At 36.5% G+C, this 18,526-nt stretch overlaps 2 protein-coding genes across 5 annotated transcripts in view; one reads left to right on the forward strand and one right to left on the reverse strand.

Annotated features, from left to right (window-relative positions):
* Positions 1 to 1,188, forward strand: part of LOC106165638 (RB1-inducible coiled-coil protein 1) — a 36,651-nt gene extending 35,463 nt beyond the window's left edge. For all 4 annotated transcript variants that reach the window (XR_015332779.1, XM_013543929.2, XM_087003928.1 and 1 more), the window contains one exon: positions 204 to 1,188. Coding sequence is in view for 3 of the 4 variants with exons in the window: in XM_013543929.2 (XP_013399383.1) it covers positions 204 to 344 (141 nt within the window). In the remaining variant the exon portion in view is untranslated. The remainder of the gene's footprint in view (positions 1 to 203) is intronic.
* Positions 1,189 to 7,516: 6,328 nt separating this feature from the next.
* LOC106165604 (uncharacterized) lies at positions 7,517 to 17,257 on the reverse strand. Its single transcript, XM_013543856.2, has 6 exons — positions 16,763 to 17,257; positions 12,679 to 12,799; positions 11,348 to 11,597; positions 10,858 to 11,048; positions 10,570 to 10,666; positions 7,517 to 10,353 (listed from the first exon to the last, which is right to left on the reverse strand). The coding sequence occupies exons 2-6, from the start codon at positions 12,790 to 12,792 to the stop codon at positions 9,140 to 9,142; spliced, it is 1,866 nt and encodes a 621-aa protein (XP_013399310.1). The 5' UTR covers positions 12,793 to 12,799; positions 16,763 to 17,257; the 3' UTR covers positions 7,517 to 9,139.
* Between the last annotated feature and the right edge of the window lie 1,269 nt (positions 17,258 to 18,526).

Raw genomic sequence — 18,526 nt, forward strand, 5'->3', positions numbered from 1 at the left:
TAAATTTTCAATAAAAAGATAGAAATATGAATATCTAGACTTTCAGTTTTAGCTAAATCTTCCTGACAGCTTATATTCTTATTCTATTCTTATTTAATATGTTTAAGTTTTTTCTTTCTTTTTTTCATTTTGATAAAACATGTAATGTATACCTTTCAAAATATGAATTTCAATTTTTGAATTCTTAACTATTTTCATTCCAGCCCAACAACCGTTTCCGTGTCCCAGTAGGCACCAAGTTTTACCGTGTGAAGGCCAAACCCTGGGACAGAGAGGCCACTGCAGGGGCACCTAGGGAACCAAGTAGCAGCAGTAGTAGTAGCCCAAGCCATGTGGTCCATTGATGAACCCTGCTACCAGCATATACCACACACCAATGCAAGCAGCCACTGTATAGGGCACACGACTAAATGGAGAAGTCAAACATAATTCTTTGCACCAAGCATGATGATAGTGATGCGGGTAATTTGGAATTTTACCGCTATAACATTATTTGCTTTTATAAAAGTAGCAAGTAAATATGCCAGAGGGAAGTCTTTCACCTCTACAGGCCTGCTCATATTCACTCTGCAGGTGGATTGACTCTTTTCTCAACCACATTTTACAGGAGTTACCCAGGAATGTTAACAACATAGGACCCCTGTCTGTATATATAAAATTTTCAAGGGATTCCGTATACTTTTTAGTAAGAGAAATGATGACTTTTTGATGGTGTTTTTATTTAAAATTTGGACAGTAAAGATGGCATGTAACTCTTACCTTTATGTTCTAAAGGGAGTAACTGTTAAATTTGTAATACTTCTCGGTAATTGCTTTTTTTGCCTGAATAGATATTATGTATTGTGAAGGCAGGGGATGTCATTTTGATGGCCTGAACCAATGTATAAACATTGCATTATGTGCTGTACAAAAGTGTTGCCCTTGATTGGTTTTAGTGCCGTTATCTAATTTCGTTCATGGGAAGTAATCAAACAGACCAGTAACATGATTACGGCAACCTTTCCAGTTTAATGTTAAGAATTAGACAGTGACAGAGTGTCGGTATTGTATTAACACAAACTTTGAATTAATTCCCAATCTAAAACTGGTTAAGTATCACAATATTTATTGTATTCCATATATCCTACAATGAACATTTGCAAAGTGTGTTTAATGTTCCAGACACGATCAGAAAATAAATCTTAAAAAGTAGAACTATGTTTGAAATTGTCTTTGAGATCATTTTTCAGTTCAATGAGGAACTATCTTATTGATCTTTTTATAATGCTGTTTTTTCTTAGTTTGAAACTAATTTATATTATGGGTATGTTGCCATTATTGGTGCCTACTAGTTCAACAGTGCTGCAAAAAAAAAAAAAAAAGGAAGGAAGGAAAAAATGAATTTTAACCGTCAAAAATATATTTTTGGACAATATATAAAAGATCTGTAACTGACAGAATTTTTGGAAGTGAAAATGAAGAAAAAATAATTCATGCTGTGTCCTGTATGAAGAGGTGTTCAAAACAAATCACCATTGACCAGTCACATGCCAGTGGGTTCACACCAGGGAATAAAAAAAGTTGACCCTCACTCCCTAATTATAATAACATAACTCAACATAATAACAATAATAACGTAACTCAACCAAAAGTGCATTGATGTATTCTTTTGTCATAGAATTGTAACACAATATCAGAACTGATTTCGTACGGATTATTATTTATTTGATGTGTTATCTAACTGCTTCCCTCTTTCCTCTCTAGGACCAGATTTCAGACTAACTAACCAGAAGTCAAGTTCTTGTTATGGAAGCTTTAAAAAAACTGAGTATGTGTAGTGCATTTATAATTTCAATTATTCTGATGAAATTGGAGGCCACTTGTCAGGACTGAGCATGTGTCAGGTATCTTGCATAGATCATCTTAATCTGATGAACCAGGGTCTCGGTAAGTTGTACAAAAGCTGGTGTGTTTTGGAGTAATGTTGTCGGATTATTATGACAAAATAGAGACTACTTAGCCCAGCTAAGTGTGTGTCAGATCATAATCTTCTGAAGTCTGACAAGCACCTAGACTGCCCCTGCATGTGTAATATTGGCCATTCAGTGTTCCATATGCCACACCTTCACTGTAACCTAAAACTGTTTAAACAATATGTAGGCACTACTGTATTAACACTGCACACTTATTAGGGATGTGTGATTTGCTTTTTACCTGTCTTTATCTTCACTTTTAAGATCGCTTCGCTTTTGTTGAGCTGCATATATTTATATACTGCTGCTTTTTCAGACTTGATGGTTATGATGAGGGTGATTATATTCATCTTTTGATGTTTAAAAAAAAAACTGAAAAGCCTATTAAGTATTTTTCTGATAGATGTCTGCAAGGTTTGCACTTACAAATCACCAAAGCTTTGTTTTCTTTATCTGAACATTGTCCCAGAACATAAATATTGCATTTTTACCTGTAGTACATAAAAATGGGTGTGAGATTTAATGTTAAGAACGAAACACAATAAGACCAAATTTTTGATGACAGGGATGTTTTACATACTGGGCATAAAAGATATATCTTCAATGAAAAAGAAATGTTAACAAAATTTCTCAGTTAAAAATTTTGTGGTACCAAAATATTGTTTTGTTGTCTTAATCGGTTTCAACTTGAGATTTACTTATTATGTCTGTAGGGAAATGGAGAAATTATTATTATTATTATTATAAAAAATATTAATAACGGTTTTCCACCTGAATAGCAGTGTCAGTAACACCCTGTCCAAGGTAGGAGTGGGTCTTTTTAGTTTATCAGCCTTAAGCGTGGAAAGTCTGAAGATTTCAATGTGCTGCTGTTTTAAGTGGGAAGTTGATCGTATTTGTTAGAAGTATGAAAGGTGTGTTTGATCAATCCTCTGTAAATAGTCTTGAACCCTCTTTGAAATCTGCAGCTTTCATGATTATACTAGACACGAGAAAAAGTGAAATTAAAATGCGGTGGATGGCTCGATCGAATATGGAATATGGATAACATCTTGACCACTTGTCCTGCATGCATGTGCATAATTGAGAAGTGAGGTGTAAAATTTAGTCTTTGTCCTAAAATCTAAAGTAAGAGAAGGAAGTTGGAGTGGAAGCGTAGGAGTAGGGACGTAATTGGTTGAAAGTTTAATAAAGGTTCAACAGGGAAGTAATGCAATGTTTAAAAGACATCTACCATATAGAAAACTGGAGAGAAAGCCCATTCTTTGGTGTCTGATTTTTATGTACAGACACAGATGTGTCTGTACATATTGCCATCACCTGCGTCTGTCGTCGCCGATGCCGATGCCGATGCCGATGCCGATGCCGATGCCGTCGCCGGCGCCGTGCACTTTCCTTGTAAACACGATAAGTGGAGGGCAGTTTTACTTTTTGGCTTAATATTTACAGAGCTGATGAATATTCATAAAACGCAGGTCAAGTTCGAAAATCAGCATGATCGGGCCATTTTAAGGGAAGTTATGCTGTTTTTTCACTTTTTTCAGCATATATGCAACCCTGTAAACACATTTTAAGGAAAACCGTTAGGCCTGTTATCATGTAACTCACAGGAGTAATCAGTCTTATAAAAACACAGGTCAAGTTCGAAAATCAGTATGATCGGGCCACTGTTTTAGTAGTTATGCTGTTTTTTTTCATTTTTCAGCATATATGCAACACTGTAAACACAATTTAAGAAAAACAGATAGGCCAATTGTCATTAAACTCACAGGAGTGGTCAATCTTATTAAAATGCAGGTTGAGTTCGAAAATCAGCATAATCGGGGCATTATTTTAGCAGTTATGCTGTTTTTTCACATTTCCTCCGATTCAACTCTTAGGCATGTTAACAATCTCATTATTGAACTAATAAGATATGTAAAAGTGTTTGTTTGACATTTCCTGCATCTTTACAACATTGTTAGTTGATTATGTAAAAATGATGGTAAACTTGTTATCGTGTATTGTGTAATAAAGTGTCAAAAATGGAAATAAACTCATATCATTGCAGTTTGTCAGATTTAATCATTCACTATGTTCAGAATCTCAGAATGGAAGAAATTAGACATTTAACACTATTCTATTGATATTTTCCCCATCTCATCAATTTTCTTAGTTGATCATATAAAAATTGCAGTAAACTGTTTATTTTGTTTTATGTTAAAAAAAGTGTTAAAAATGGAAATAAACCCATGTCAGAACAGTGCTGTCTTGTTTCACATTTCCTCAGATTCAATTCTTAGGCATGTTAACAGTCTCATTATTTAACTAATAAGACATGTTAAAGTGTTTGGTTGACATTTCCTGTATCTTTACAACATTATTAGTTGATTATGTAAAACTGATGGTAAACTTGTTATCATGTATTGTGTAATAAAGTTTCAAAAATGGAAATAAACTCATATCATTGCAGTTTGTCAGATGCAATCATTCACTATGTTTAGAATCTCAGAATGGAGGAAATTGGACATTTAACACTGTTGTATTTATATTTTTCCCATCTCATCAATTTTCTTAGTTGATCATATAAAGATGGCAGTAACCTGTTAATTTTGTTTTATGTTAAAAATATTGTTAAAAATGGAAAAAAAAACATTTCAGAACAGTGCTGTCTTGTTTACATTTTGGCATTTTCAAGTTGTGACTTTGAAGTTCCATGGGCCTGAAGACCTTTGCTAGTCACATTTTCTGAATATCCATGATACTAATATTTTATTATTAAAATTGATGGTCATTATGCTGTTGAACATTATGTAATATTGCATCAAAATTTGAAAAAACCTATTTTGGGCACTGCTCCCATGATGACCATTTAAGAAAAACCATGTCACTTACTGTTCTCAAACAGTACAGTAAATATGTACAGATGTGTCTGTACATATTGCCATCACCTGTATCTGCCGTCGTCGCCGTCACTGTCGCCGGCGCTGGCGCCGTGCACTTTCATTGTAAACATGATAAGTGGAAGGCAGTTTTACTTTTTGGCTGTATATTTACAGAGCTGATGAATATTCATAAAACGCAGGTCAAGTTTGAAAATCAGCATGATCGGGCCATTTTAAGGGAAGTTATGCTGTTTTTTTTAACTTTTCAGCATATATGCAACACTGAAAACACATTTCAAGGAAAACTGATAGGCCTGTTGTCATGAAACTCACAGGAGTAATCGATCTTATTATAACGCAGGTCAGGTTCGAAAATCGGCATGATCGGGCCACTGTTTTATTATTATTTTATTAGTTATGCTTTTTTCTTCACTTTTCAGCATATATGCAACACAGTAAATGCAATATAAGAAAAACAGATACGCCAATTGTCATGAAACTCACAGGAGTGGTCATTCCTGCTAAAACGCAGGTTGAGTTAAAAAATCAGCTTAATCGGGCCATTATTTTAAAGAAATGCCGTTTTTTCACATTTCCTCAGATTCATTTCTTAGGCATGTTAACAGTTTCATTATTTAATTAATAAGATACGTAAAAGTGTTTGTTTGGCATTTCCTGCATCTTTACAACATTATTAGTTGATTATGTAAAAATGATGGTAAACTTGTTATCGTGTATTGTGTAATAAAGTTTCAAAAATGGAAATAAACTCATATCATTGCAGTTTGTCAGATTCAATCTAGTTATTTCCTGTTTTTTGTCTGTACATTTGACAGCTTTGCTGCCTTGTTTAAAATACCTTTTGAGGGTTATCTGGTTAATCTGCATTTAATAGATCGATGGCTAAGAAGCAAAAAACTATTAATTTTTTTGTTTAGTGAAATAAATATTGTGCACCTGAGACTTTTCAGGTTTTACAGTCTTTTCTTTCTAGAAAAAATGTAGCTTTGGCAAGATTTTTTCATTGTCTATTATATAAAACCTATTGTGTTATGTTTGTTTATAGCCCAAGATTAAGAAGAAAACAGAATGTTCGTAAAAGATATCTGCCAGGTAAATTTATATAAAACATTGTGGGGGTGTCAATAGGGGTTGATGCACCTTATTATGGACATGCTACCTTTTTTTATGTCCATAAAAGAAGTTTTATTGTAATAAAACATCCATTATGGTAAAAAAAAAAGAATTACAATTTCATATTAATTCCTGTCTTCAATTGAACCAGGTGATTCAAAATTAGAGTTAATATGGTGAAGTGTTGGATTCTGTGTGGCCTTAAAACATACTTGTTGACCTGTTTGAAAATAAAGGCTTCTGACTGAAAATTGAGATTTTTTTTGCAAAATTAAATTGTGTATCTTTGTTCGCAATTAAGTGAGATGTTGATAGATTATAAATGAATATGTGAGAAAATGGTTCTCTTTTTAAGAGCTTAAGGAGTCCCCCCTCCCCCCATGTCAATATTAAAAGAGAATCCTGATTGTTAGTTATATAAAAAGTACACTGTCTAAACAAGCTGAACTTCCAGTCCCACTGGGTATCTCCAGAATACTGACTTTCACTCTTTTCTTTAAAAAAAATTGCATTTCATGTGAGGGTTACTCATTCTGATCAGCATTTAAAATATTATCCAAATTAGTGTATTTTATCAAAATAGATTTTTTAAATTATATAAGTAACACAATTCACATTGATGAATGAGCAAATTATTGTAAATCTTCAAACTTAAAATCTTATTGGGCAGCTGTAAAGATTGCAATCAGGGTATGTAGCAGGGGCAGATTGAGGCCGTCTTCTGGGTCTTACAGAAGATGACCAGATATTCGAGTTTACATTGACAGTTATTCAAGTTTACATTGACATTGACAGTCAAAAATGGAGGATGGGTCAACAAAGATAATTTGGAAGACTGTCAGAAAATCAGAAAATATCTCTGGATCCGCCCCTATGTAGATTGTGCATTTCTGTCAGGCCTACCGAATTAGCTTTACTAGGCGTGACAGACGTTTAAGCCGGTTAGTTTGATAGAAATTTAGTGAGACTCCCCAGGGAGATAGATCGATCCAAATATCTGTGGGAATGGTCCCTAAAAAATCCTGTTCATTGATAAGTGTTAATTGAACCATGACTCCTACGTGCCTAGGCTAATATTTAGCAGGGATTGAAATGTAGACTGATCACTCCTGAAGGGAATGTACCACGAGTTACTTGCCAATAGTTTCATGTCACACTGAGTAACATGCTTATCATTATCAAGGGGGTCCTGTTTAAAAACCTTTTATAAAATACTGGTTGTTCAAATATTAACATATAATATTCATGGACCTCAATTGTGTTCAGAAAAAGTATGGTCATTTTTCTGATGACATTATATCGGCGGAGTGTTATTTCCGGTTTCTCGATTTTCTCCATCACCTTGCTCGTACCAGAAAAATCTCAAATGGGTGTGACTGATTTCCTTACAACTAGTCTGTTTACATTTTATCTCTAATACTGTTAAATGGCACCAAGTTTCACTGGAATTCTGTAAATAAAACTGCCTTAAAGTTCTTACCCAGAATCTGCTCACCTAATATGTGCTTTTTGAAGTTTTTATTAATGTTTTTTTTTTTTTACAAATAGTATGAGTAAGTCCAACAATTTTTAACCCAAAACCTTTATTGGCAAAAAATTATTTGAAGCAATTACAAACAACATGTAATCAAGTAAACAATCAATAGTTAAATGGACATTAAATGTCAATACTCAGCATTTGACATTTTTGTATCAAATCACATTTTATAAATGACAAATGCTCTGAATCATGAAGTCAAAGATATTCTAAGCTGTAGCTAAATCAGGAGTAAAATTTTAGCATGTTCTTCACATTCATCATTTTTGTGTCAGTTCTTAAAAACTGAGAACATTATTGAATTAAAGTGCAAATTGCAGCAATTTAATAAAAAAAGCATACACAATGCAAAAATATACAATATTTACATGACAAATGATAAAATGTGGTTTAATTGTGCATATCCATCCAAGTGTCATACACACTGACCCCTTAAGAAACCGCAGACAGTGTTGCATTTTGCATTATTCTATTAATCACAACTCCAGAAAAAAGATGCTCTAAAACCCTTCCACATGGATAACCATGTTTTTACTGTAATTTTGTAGAGATTTGTAGCATGTATATGTATATACTAAGTACAGTAAGGCTAGGCCTGAGACAAATAACAAAGTTTATGATTAACATTATAGCAAATGTATTCAAAAACATATATATTATCGTTAACAAATCCACTTCAAAAGTAAAGTTTTCCATAAATACAATTTAGGACTTAGGTACTACCTGTCCTTGTAAAAGCAACAGCTGTTAATAAAGCAGCAGTTATTACGTATGTACAAGATATATTGCAAGCATTGTACCGCACAAGATATATATATATACATATGATAATATCTACAATTATTGGTCGTGCCTCTGGCAGATCTCATTACTGGATCAAACAAAACTTAAATTTAATGCATTAAGTCAACAATGAATGAGATAAGATGAACTTTGGTTTATCTGGGGATGTCAGGTAGGGCAAGTGCCCTGGGCACCACTTGAAGCAGATTCCACTTTAGAGTAAAGGAACCTAAAAATAGGATTTCATAAGTTTAGACAGGGGGTGTAATTTTACTGCTTGCCAAAGGCCCTATTTTCCATAGATACATCCATGAAGATGAGTGATAATTGTAACCATTGTTCTTCATCTTGCGTAAGGCTCATTTTGACTCTTGCACAATGCCACTATTGATGGTTAACATTTCCAGTCAATTTTAAAAAATGTTCACAATAGTAAAAGACCCCAAGCCATTTGGTAATTTTGCAAAGCCATGGTTATTTTTGAAGCAACAAATCTTTTTCTGTTTTTTACTTGAAAAATAAGGCTTGCGGATATGATAAACATAATAACTAAATCTAAGTATTGTTAAAAATTAACAGCATTTGTCATAAAAATATGTACATAGTCCACAGTATCATACTGCTAAAACTACAGTTGCAAGGTAAAGCTTCATGTACATATGAAAAATCAACTTCCATCTGCTAAAATATTTCTATAAGCCTTATCACATTTTTTTTTTTCAAAGACAAAGCAAATCATATTTCAAATGTATTATTTCAAGGCTTTTTTCCAAAATTTCATGCTCATCTTTATACCCCTACTTATAAGAAAAAAGTTACCAATAATAGCAGGATGCCACAAATACGGTCATATGCAAAATGTTCTGCGATTATCGAGCAAATCCAAGGAGAGATTTTTCTGGGGACACAGGGCCCTTTGGTGATTGCCAGTTTCCACCTTGGTTGTAGGTTAGGGTGATGTTAATGCTGTGGTTTGGCAGGCAGGGGTAGGCCCCTATGGCACACTGGTAAGCCTCGACATCACTCATTGGGGGTGGGCAACTTTCTGTTAAGTTTGAGCCATGGAAGCATCTCTGGTCTGGAGGCACTGCCCGGGACTGGTTGTACAATGTCTGGAGGTACAGAGTACTGTAGGGCTGGAAGGCACTTCTGGCTTCAGATGATGTGTGGGTGGGGGTGGTGGTTCTGACCTCTGAGGGAGGAGAAGTCTCGGGCTGGGTCCAGCTGCCTTTGGACAACCAGTGTTGCATGTCAGATGCTGGAATTGGGTTCAGTTCTGTCAGTGTCTTAGGACTTGAAGCTGATCTTGGGTTGTGGTGGCTCTCAGTTCTTGGTGACTGATTTATCATGTTCTCCTCAGTAGAAGCATTGGCAGCAGCATCTGATTTGGCTTTCTGTTGTTCTGCCAGGAAGTAGTCTATGGAAGGAAGGTTTGGATCAGGGTTGACATCACTGGCTGGTGGGGTTCTCTCAGCTTCGCCCTTTGGGGAGGCAGGGGTTGGAGAGGCTGTAGGTAATTTTTGTGCCATATTATGCACTAGGTTTTTATCCAAAGGCTGGTCAAGAGACAGAATGTCTCCTGGCTCATTAATCTCAAAATCATACTGATCTGGCATGAGCTTGTTCCAGTCCAAGTGTGTGCTGTCATAATGGAAATCTGGGTTGAGAGACAGAGGCCAAGTGGACCAGGCACCATGGACATCATAGCTGGAATTAGTAGGAGAGGTGGAGGACTTGGCGACGGTGGTAGTCTCAGATGTTGGACATCTGTTCAATGGAAACATACAGTCCTTGTATGCATTGGTCTCAAACCTGGCATTGGATTCTGCCAAGAATGCCGATGAGGATAAGGAGGAAGACAGGGATGAAGCCACAGTGATGCTGTTTGCCACTGCAGATTGGGAAGCCAGAATGGCTGAAGATTCTGCTTTGCCAAGAATTCCTTTTGTGTGCTGCATGGTTTTCTCCATTTTAAATGACTCCATCACCAGATTGAGTGGCTCCCTGCTGGTGTAAGTGGATGGGAATCCTGGCTTAGAGCACTGGCATTCAAATGGGGGACAGGAACACACAGCATCTTTTCCTGCAATATTTTAAAATAATTGATTAAATTATTGTTGAAATAATATATCTATTTTTCGCTTTAATGACGCATCAATGAACTTTACCTTTTAACGAGTTTACTTGGAAATAAAACGCTATATCCTTACCTTTAACCTCATAAAACAAATCTTATATTCATTAATTAAATGGCAATTTTAACCAATGAAAGTTATTATCAAAGGAATCTCATCTGTACCTAAATGCACAGGCCTGGGAACCTTTGGTGGAGTCGGCATTGAGGATCGGTTGACATTCCAGTTTGTTCCAGATGCTCTTCGTCTTGCCACGCGCAGCTGTAAAATAAGATGAAATGTTGAGAACTGTCTCCTTGTATTAAAATATACAAAAGAAATGAATGCTGGCAAAATTTCTCCCCCCAAAAAACAACATAAATTTTGAATCAGAAACCACAAAATCAATTTTTATCTTATTTATGTATATATGCGCTCCAATCAAGGTGTATGTGCTTAAAATGTATACTTACCCATGTTCTTCTCAACTGGAGGTCGGTTGACGCTTTAGTTTGGGGTTTGGCGTGGTCATGCTGTCCTTTGCCTTGGAAGTAGATGAGCCCGCTGCTGTGCCGCCAGAAATGGGTAACAGGGTAACCAGCGTGGCCGTGACACGCCTTCAGTGTAAGGACACCTCGACAAGACACATTTGGACATGGTCGTCCTGCAATATTTTAACGATTAGCAAATAACAAGGAGTAGAAAATATTTATCAAGGTATATTATATGATATGATGGCCTATCCCTTCTTCGTATCAATATTAATCGTATCTTGTATGTATTGAAACTAACATTTGAACCCACATCATTATAGCTGTGCATGTTGCCAATAAATATTAGAAAATGTCACAGTTTCCGCCAGATTTTGATGTGTTGAATATGACCCGCATTCGAATGAATTGCAGCAAACAAAACAAAACAAGAAAACACTAGAAACAGACGTGTTCATTTCATCCGACCTACCTAGTTGCTTCCTTCTGGCTTTGTCACAGATAGCCGGGCGCAGCAGCACTTTCTTTCCATTCTCAAGAGTACAATTTTCACTGCACACTAAAACCCCCAAACATGACTTTTTCAGGATGTTCACGTTGTGGTTGTTGGTGTTTCTCATGGCCCAGCCGCTTGCATGGCGGGAAGCCTCCTCCTGGGTGCCCGTATAGATACGGTGGGTGTGGCCGTCCGGCCATTCCTCGAAAATATCCACTTGCACGGGCTAAAAGAAGGGAGAATAAAATTGCATATGAATATCGTCATATCTATACACTACGTGTACATTGGATCGTTTCATATTATTCACATGCATGGCATTTTAAATTAGCCTACTACTTCATGTGAAGATGCATTTAACAGAGGCATGGGACAGTTGGCAAATATTTTTTATAACTTTGAATTGAATGGTATATGGGATTTTTATGAGAAGCAGTGGCATGAACGTATTTTCTGATGACCACAATATTTTTATGCACAAGTTTATTATTTTATCGGGTTCTGAATCCAGGTATACCCTGTTTGAATTGATATCAATCAATGGCGGGTCCAGGGGTGCCAGGTGGACCACGTGCGCTCTCCCACTAAAATTCGAAGGTAACCCGACCTCCTTCTCCCCCTCCTACCCTCTCCCCAGAAATACGAGGCCCCTTATTACTAGAGGAACAAGACAAAACTAAGCGATTTTCCATCCCCTGTATCAAAGACGCTACAACCTAATATTTTACACTAGCCTTGGCAAAAAAAAAATTGTGCACATCCTCTTTCTTGAGCAAAACTCTAGCTGGCCGAAACAAGCTGTTTTTCTTCGATTAGTTTAAGCTGATATAACGCTTACAATTTGCACGCCTTGTATATTCACTTTGGGAGAAAGTGTCATTTTCAGCACTACGTTCCATGTTTAAAAAAAACATTTATTTTACCTTCGTAACAGAAACCATGGGCTTTGTACCAAAATAAAACGGAAAAATTCAAAACTACCAAAATTACGTCTGTGGTTTCTATACGAGTAAAGAAAATAAGAAAATTTTATAATAATTTTTTCAGTTCCGTGCGTTTGAGCACGAAAGGATAAAAACGATCGTTGCATAACGTAATTCCCACGATATGTTAAGTAGCCTCATCCTATTCTGTCGGAGGGGTTCATAAGGTGATATTTGAGCATAAGTAAAATTCAATGGCGTGTTTATTAAAGCATTAAAATGTAACCAAACACCGAGCGCGGTGGGCCTTTTGCGTGTTTTTAGTGCTGGCATGAACCTACTATCCCCGGTCATCTCGACAAATTGGTGACAAAACAATCTTACCACTGGAAGGACTCCGTCATTGATGTCCCACGAGTTACCAGTCGCCTTCTGGAGGCTGCCATACCTGGGCATGGAGAGCTTCAGGGAATGCCGTGAAGAGGGGATTGCCGACATGCCAAAACTGAAAAATAAATTTTTTTTTTATTTGATTTTTTTTGTTTGTTTGTTTTATTTCATAACCCATACTAGAAAAAGGTCACTGTATTTATTCACCGTGCATTTTCATAGACGACCAACGGCAATTATTTCGGGAAGCTTAAACTTCTGTCTATTTCTTTCAAAATGCAAATGATCTAATCACGGTTACCTGATATGATCTTAAGGGGCTGACTTTTTATTGATAAAATTGTTGTACTTAAATAGAATGGACTAGAACCTGCTATGGGTCGAGAAAGTTTGAAACCGATATGAAAAGGTACGCGGTTATCATCCGTTGCAATGGTCAAACAAAATGGTTGCTTAATTGACCGTTAAGGTGAGTAGTTGAAGATCAATTTGTAAATCGGCAATGAAAAGAATACTAAAGTTCCGCTTTGGGAATTTGTCAAAATATTCCACATATCATTTTTACCCTTTCTTTAAATAAAAGGAAATAGCGGAACATTCGAACCCGATACGACCTTTCTTCACAACACAATATCTCACGGTAGAGTAACTTTGGCCTGTGGTGGCATTAAAGTCAAACAGATCTTCTTCGTGCCATGAGAACCATAAGCGTTGTACAATTCGGCACATTCTCATGAAGATAAACTCAGTCGTCCGCAGAAATACAAAATCATCTCACAAAGGGGACACATTATCAATCAGAAGTTAAGGTTGTCTGCCTACAAGACAGCCTTGTTCGGATAATATAAAATTTAAAAGAGGAGCGTGTGCTGTTGTCCAAGTATGAGAAATTAATATAAATGAATTAATCTCTCACTTAAAACCCAATTACACTGAAGTAGTTTAACATGTTAGATTTTAAAAAACATTTTTTTTTTTTTGGGGGGGGGGTTGCTAGATGTCTGTCATGCGGATTTCTTTGGCGTATACAAAATGTGCTATCATCCATCCTATCGCATGTAACTTCTGCGCAAATAGTACAAAATCAAGTGACCTGATAAACGTGTATGGCACCGTTAACAATCATTGGAACAAGGTGAAAATGTTTAATAGAATTGTATTTGAGAGCAATTTGATAGCACATTCATCACAAACCGAAATCAAGTTTTTAATTTGACCAGTGTTGCATGATACGGTGAAGCTCTTGTAGAGGCGCAGTTTCTTTGTCGGTAAATGCCATTCAGAGTGCCTTAAATTGTCATCGTCTCTTGCCACATTAAGGTCTCACTAGTTTTGTGCTCACTTAAATAAATTGACCTTATTCCATTTTATGCTCGAAAATAATGATGCATCATTCCAAATTATTATTCGTGTATTTCTATCCAGAGATGAATCGTCTCTGCAAAACTTGCCGTCACGTGAAAGGTCGCTATGTTGAGATTTCTTTAAGGAAAACGCGCACAAAAGACCGAAATATCTTATAAATACACACCCAGGTTGTTAAAAGGAAATGCTTAGATGAAAACATAATTCATCAAATGAGCGCGCGTAAGAAAACGCTCTCGCAACACACACCAACTGCAACCCACGTTAACAAAATGGCATTAGTTTACCCCGCTAGCATATCAAAACTAGACCCCGCTTTTTGATGAAGGGATAAGTGCCGCGACAACACCTTCTAGTTGCCGTGCCTTAGCAGTATGCCTGGGGCTACAGGGCCAGCTAATGTGACGGCAAAGTGACGTCGTTCACATTGGTTGACATTGCATGAACTTACCTAAGTTCAGGTGAACACGATATGTGCCATATATTCAGCATGCAAATTAGAACGACTGTATGCAATCAATGGAGGACCGTAATAATTCCAGACCAGTAGTTTGTAGCTAGTTTTTTCTTCTTATTATTTTTTACCATCTTCAAACTGGTAGACAATAAAGTGATTTATATATGTATAAAGCATAATTGTTTTTATAAATTACATGTAAAATAATTATAAACATGCAATTACAAAAATTTATTTAGTTATGTCCTCAAAAGAAAGGTTAAGAAGTGATCAGATTCCGATAAATCCTCAGCAACAATTTCTTGTCTGTTATCAATTAAATGCCTATTGCTGTTTGGAAATGGATTTCAATAGTCCGTTCGATTAGTTGAAACTGAACAAACTGTCTCAAGTCTCTTAATTGTCCTCTTCACCAAGTGAAATAATAAATGGATAAGTTGAAGTATTCCCGAATCGTATAAATAGCGGAAATTTGGCATTAACATTCCTGTGATATGAAATGAAACGGGGAAGTATCAAGTGTGATCTTTTTAAATCTCTACACAAACAGAGCAAACAAATCACCGCTGACAGCACAGTTTTTTTACTAATTGAATTCACTATATTGATTTATGTAAAAGACACTCCCAGCTTTTGCTTCTTAAAATGTACCACTTACTAAAACGTGCCATTTCCCGCAAAGTTTGAAACGCTCTTCAAACATTGAATTCATCAAATACGCGACAAAAGGGAAAAAAGACCTATTATCCCAGTAACTGCACACAATACATTTGCGATACATTTCACTTCTTGTGTTCTGTGTTGACGGAATGTGTATAAGTATTGCTTTATTTGTCAAGTTTTCAACTTTCACCTCCATTAAATCTATGTACGGTTAAGCTTACGGTACGGGGATGGAAAACCTCGATTTATTCAGAAATAGGATGTTCATTTTGCATACAAAGTTACGGAATTTTCCGCAAATAAATAAATTGTAGCGTGGAAAATAAAACACAGATGCGCTCAAGAGATTTTTATAATTTTGTTGAAAAGGCATGCTTTCAAATTTAGCTTTTGACCTGCTTAATCCAATCGTATTTAATCTCTACGTATAAAATGACTGAAATGAGTATTATTTTCGTCTTGCATTATGGTGCACTATTCGCTCCTTTGAGAGACTTTCTTTATTTTCAGCCCCGCAGTGTGTACATGCAGGTAGCAAGATGTGGTCTCGGTCGTACGCCTGCCACGCGTACGTTGTCTCTCTGTTGTTCTTTCCCCCTAGGGGTAAAATTTATGCGGGTGATCCACTTGAATAGCCCTTATTTTATTAGCACCCGGACGAGAGAACGATTCTGACTGTGTACTGAAAAGAAACACGAGGTTTTTTCTCCGAAAAAAAAAGCGCGCAAAAAGAACTCCGAAGACGTCTGAAATTAAGCTCTGAAAGTTCGATGTTCAGTCTATATACTGCTATTTCAAGGTCAGGCTAAGGTTGAGTAAATACCCTGTTTAAATAAAAATTCAGAAGACATTTCTTTTGAAATTTGTTCATAAGCGTGATGTTAATTGTTTGTCTATTTTAAAATCTCCCGAAAAAATGTATTAATAGCGACCACTAATTCATTATTTCACTTAGCTCAGTTGAAGGTAAGAATTGTACTAACATTGTAAACCAATTCAATTTAAATGTTTAAAGAGCTGGGTGAAAAATTGTGCTATACAAATAAGATGGGACTAAACACAGCTAAGACCTTTGCAGTCTGGAGGAAACGGCGCATATTCCTGCCATGTTTGTGAGGTAAGTTGCAATGATGTTCCGGAGATATTTTTCACGATATTTCAATGTTAGCAACATCTTACATTCAGACAATTTATAAGATATTAATCATTTAAATGAGTAGAAAGTCATGTGCATCACTTTTTTTGCTTTTCTATTCTTTTGTGTCACATAGTTGTGAAAAAATCCCTTCCTGCCTTTGCGCGCATCCTGTTTGAATGAAGTAATGTCGTGACAACATCTAAAACGGGCGTTTTTACATTGTAAAACCCATATGTAATTACAAATTTAAAAACATGCTTCAAAATTCTAGTTTGATGACTGCCGTCACTGCTGGCGAACGCTATCATGGACCAGCTTCGTTGGCGGTCCCGCACATGCCTGCAGACCCTCATGTACCCCCTTCTTTAAAACGTGAAAACTTAAAAACCCTTCTTCTTGCTGCAAATCAAACAGGGATATAAACAGAATGAATAAAATTGATAGAAAAAACTCACCTTTTCAAAGAATACGGGAAAGCTGCTGAGTATGCCAGCGTTGCAGTTTTTCGAAGACTCTTCTATACACGTTGCAGTATGCAAATGTGCGTGACAACTGTCTCCATCATGCTAAATTTATATTCTGCAAACTTTAGAACCAATCATCGATGGCGAAAGTCCATCTCATATGCTGGTTGCAGGGCAAGCCATCATTGCTGCCGTCAACAAATGCGGTGCGGGCGGAGGGCACGATTGCGATCACGGATGATCGATGGAACAGGGGCGTCAGACAGTGTATGAAAAGAGGAGGGAGGAGCGAATCACCGTAGGACATACCCCTAAACCCTGCCATTTACATGTCAAACGACAGAGTAGTCCTTAGCATCAAACAGGTTGACAGCACACCCATGTCATCACGTTAGTCTGACAGTGTTACTCCAAAGTCGGCAAACTTCAAGTCTGTTGCACGCTTATGAAATTAAAGATGGGAACCGCAGAGGTAGTCAGCCTGAAGTAGTACCTTATTTGTTGCATTAATCAATAGGCACTTCCTAGCATAACCATCCTGCATTCTGTAAAGTATACTATCTCATCTACAAAGTTCTGTCTGATTTTCGCATCAAAGGAAATACCCAATACCTAATAGTTGCAAGAACGCATTAAAAAACGAACAATTAGATTTTATGGTAAGATTCTGAACAGCGACCCTAACGTAGCGAGGTTTTATACAATTCTGATGAGGTAAAGATATCAGATTTTTAACTCAAAATTAAATATGCTTGATAGCATTAGTCTCTTTTACTAACAGAGAAGAATAGTGCCATATCAGTTCTCACTACTAAGTCTCAAATTCTTTTCTGATATCTATTTCTTCCTGTGATATTGAGGGAATCAGTCTGTACCTAGATTTCTAACATGTCGTCACCATAGACAGAAATTCAATGAAAAACATCTTTATTGAAATGGTGTCACATGGCAAAACAAGTCAGTCAGGCTTTTTACATATCACACAGAAACTTTCACAGATGCAAAACATACAACCATGACACCCATGTGAGTCCATTTTTCTGGCAGTTAAATTTTGATAATAACGCATCCGGAGCTTTATTTCAACACTTGATCATTTTGTTGTTGTTCTAGTATAAATCACCCGTATCTTTCTGATTCAAATGGATAGAAATGACGACCAGCATACTGATTATCTATTGAGTCCTACGCTCCCATGAATTTTTAATGATTTTTCATATATGTCGCACATAAGTAACGTTCAGCTGTTCACTCTGTATAAAGGTAATTAGGTCTCGGATATTTTAGAAGCATTATCATCAGAAACAGAAAAATACTGTAGTGCTGTGGGATGACGTGACATTTCTCCAGCTCCTTCCCTCCTAGAAAAATAACAAATGTAGCTGTGCACTCTTTTGTATTGGCTAATACTTTGGTCCGGGGTTAATCTTAATACTAATCCTTAGCTAAGTACAAGTCGCAATACTTACAAGCCACAAAGAATGTGGCTGTTAGTTTTGCCTCTCAGCAGTGCTACTTGCTTACGGCTCTAGTAACAACTACCCCACCCCCTTATTGTCAACAGCCTGCGTAAGTGGCCACGAAATTATCTATGACACATCGACGTACTTCGTTTCATGCAATTGCTGATATTTCTCCTGTTGACAAACTCGCTATTGCTTTGGACCAGTGGTATTCATGTCCGAGAACAACTAAATACTTCACTGGGTTATTCTGTATTAATATAGTATTAATGATCCCCTCTTCCATCCTCCA

This window comes from Lingula anatina, chromosome 1, assembly GCF_051362555.1.
Source record: "Lingula anatina isolate TDL-2025a chromosome 1, LinAna3.0, whole genome shotgun sequence".
Lineage (NCBI taxonomy): Eukaryota > Metazoa > Brachiopoda > Lingulata > Lingulida > Lingulidae > Lingula > Lingula anatina.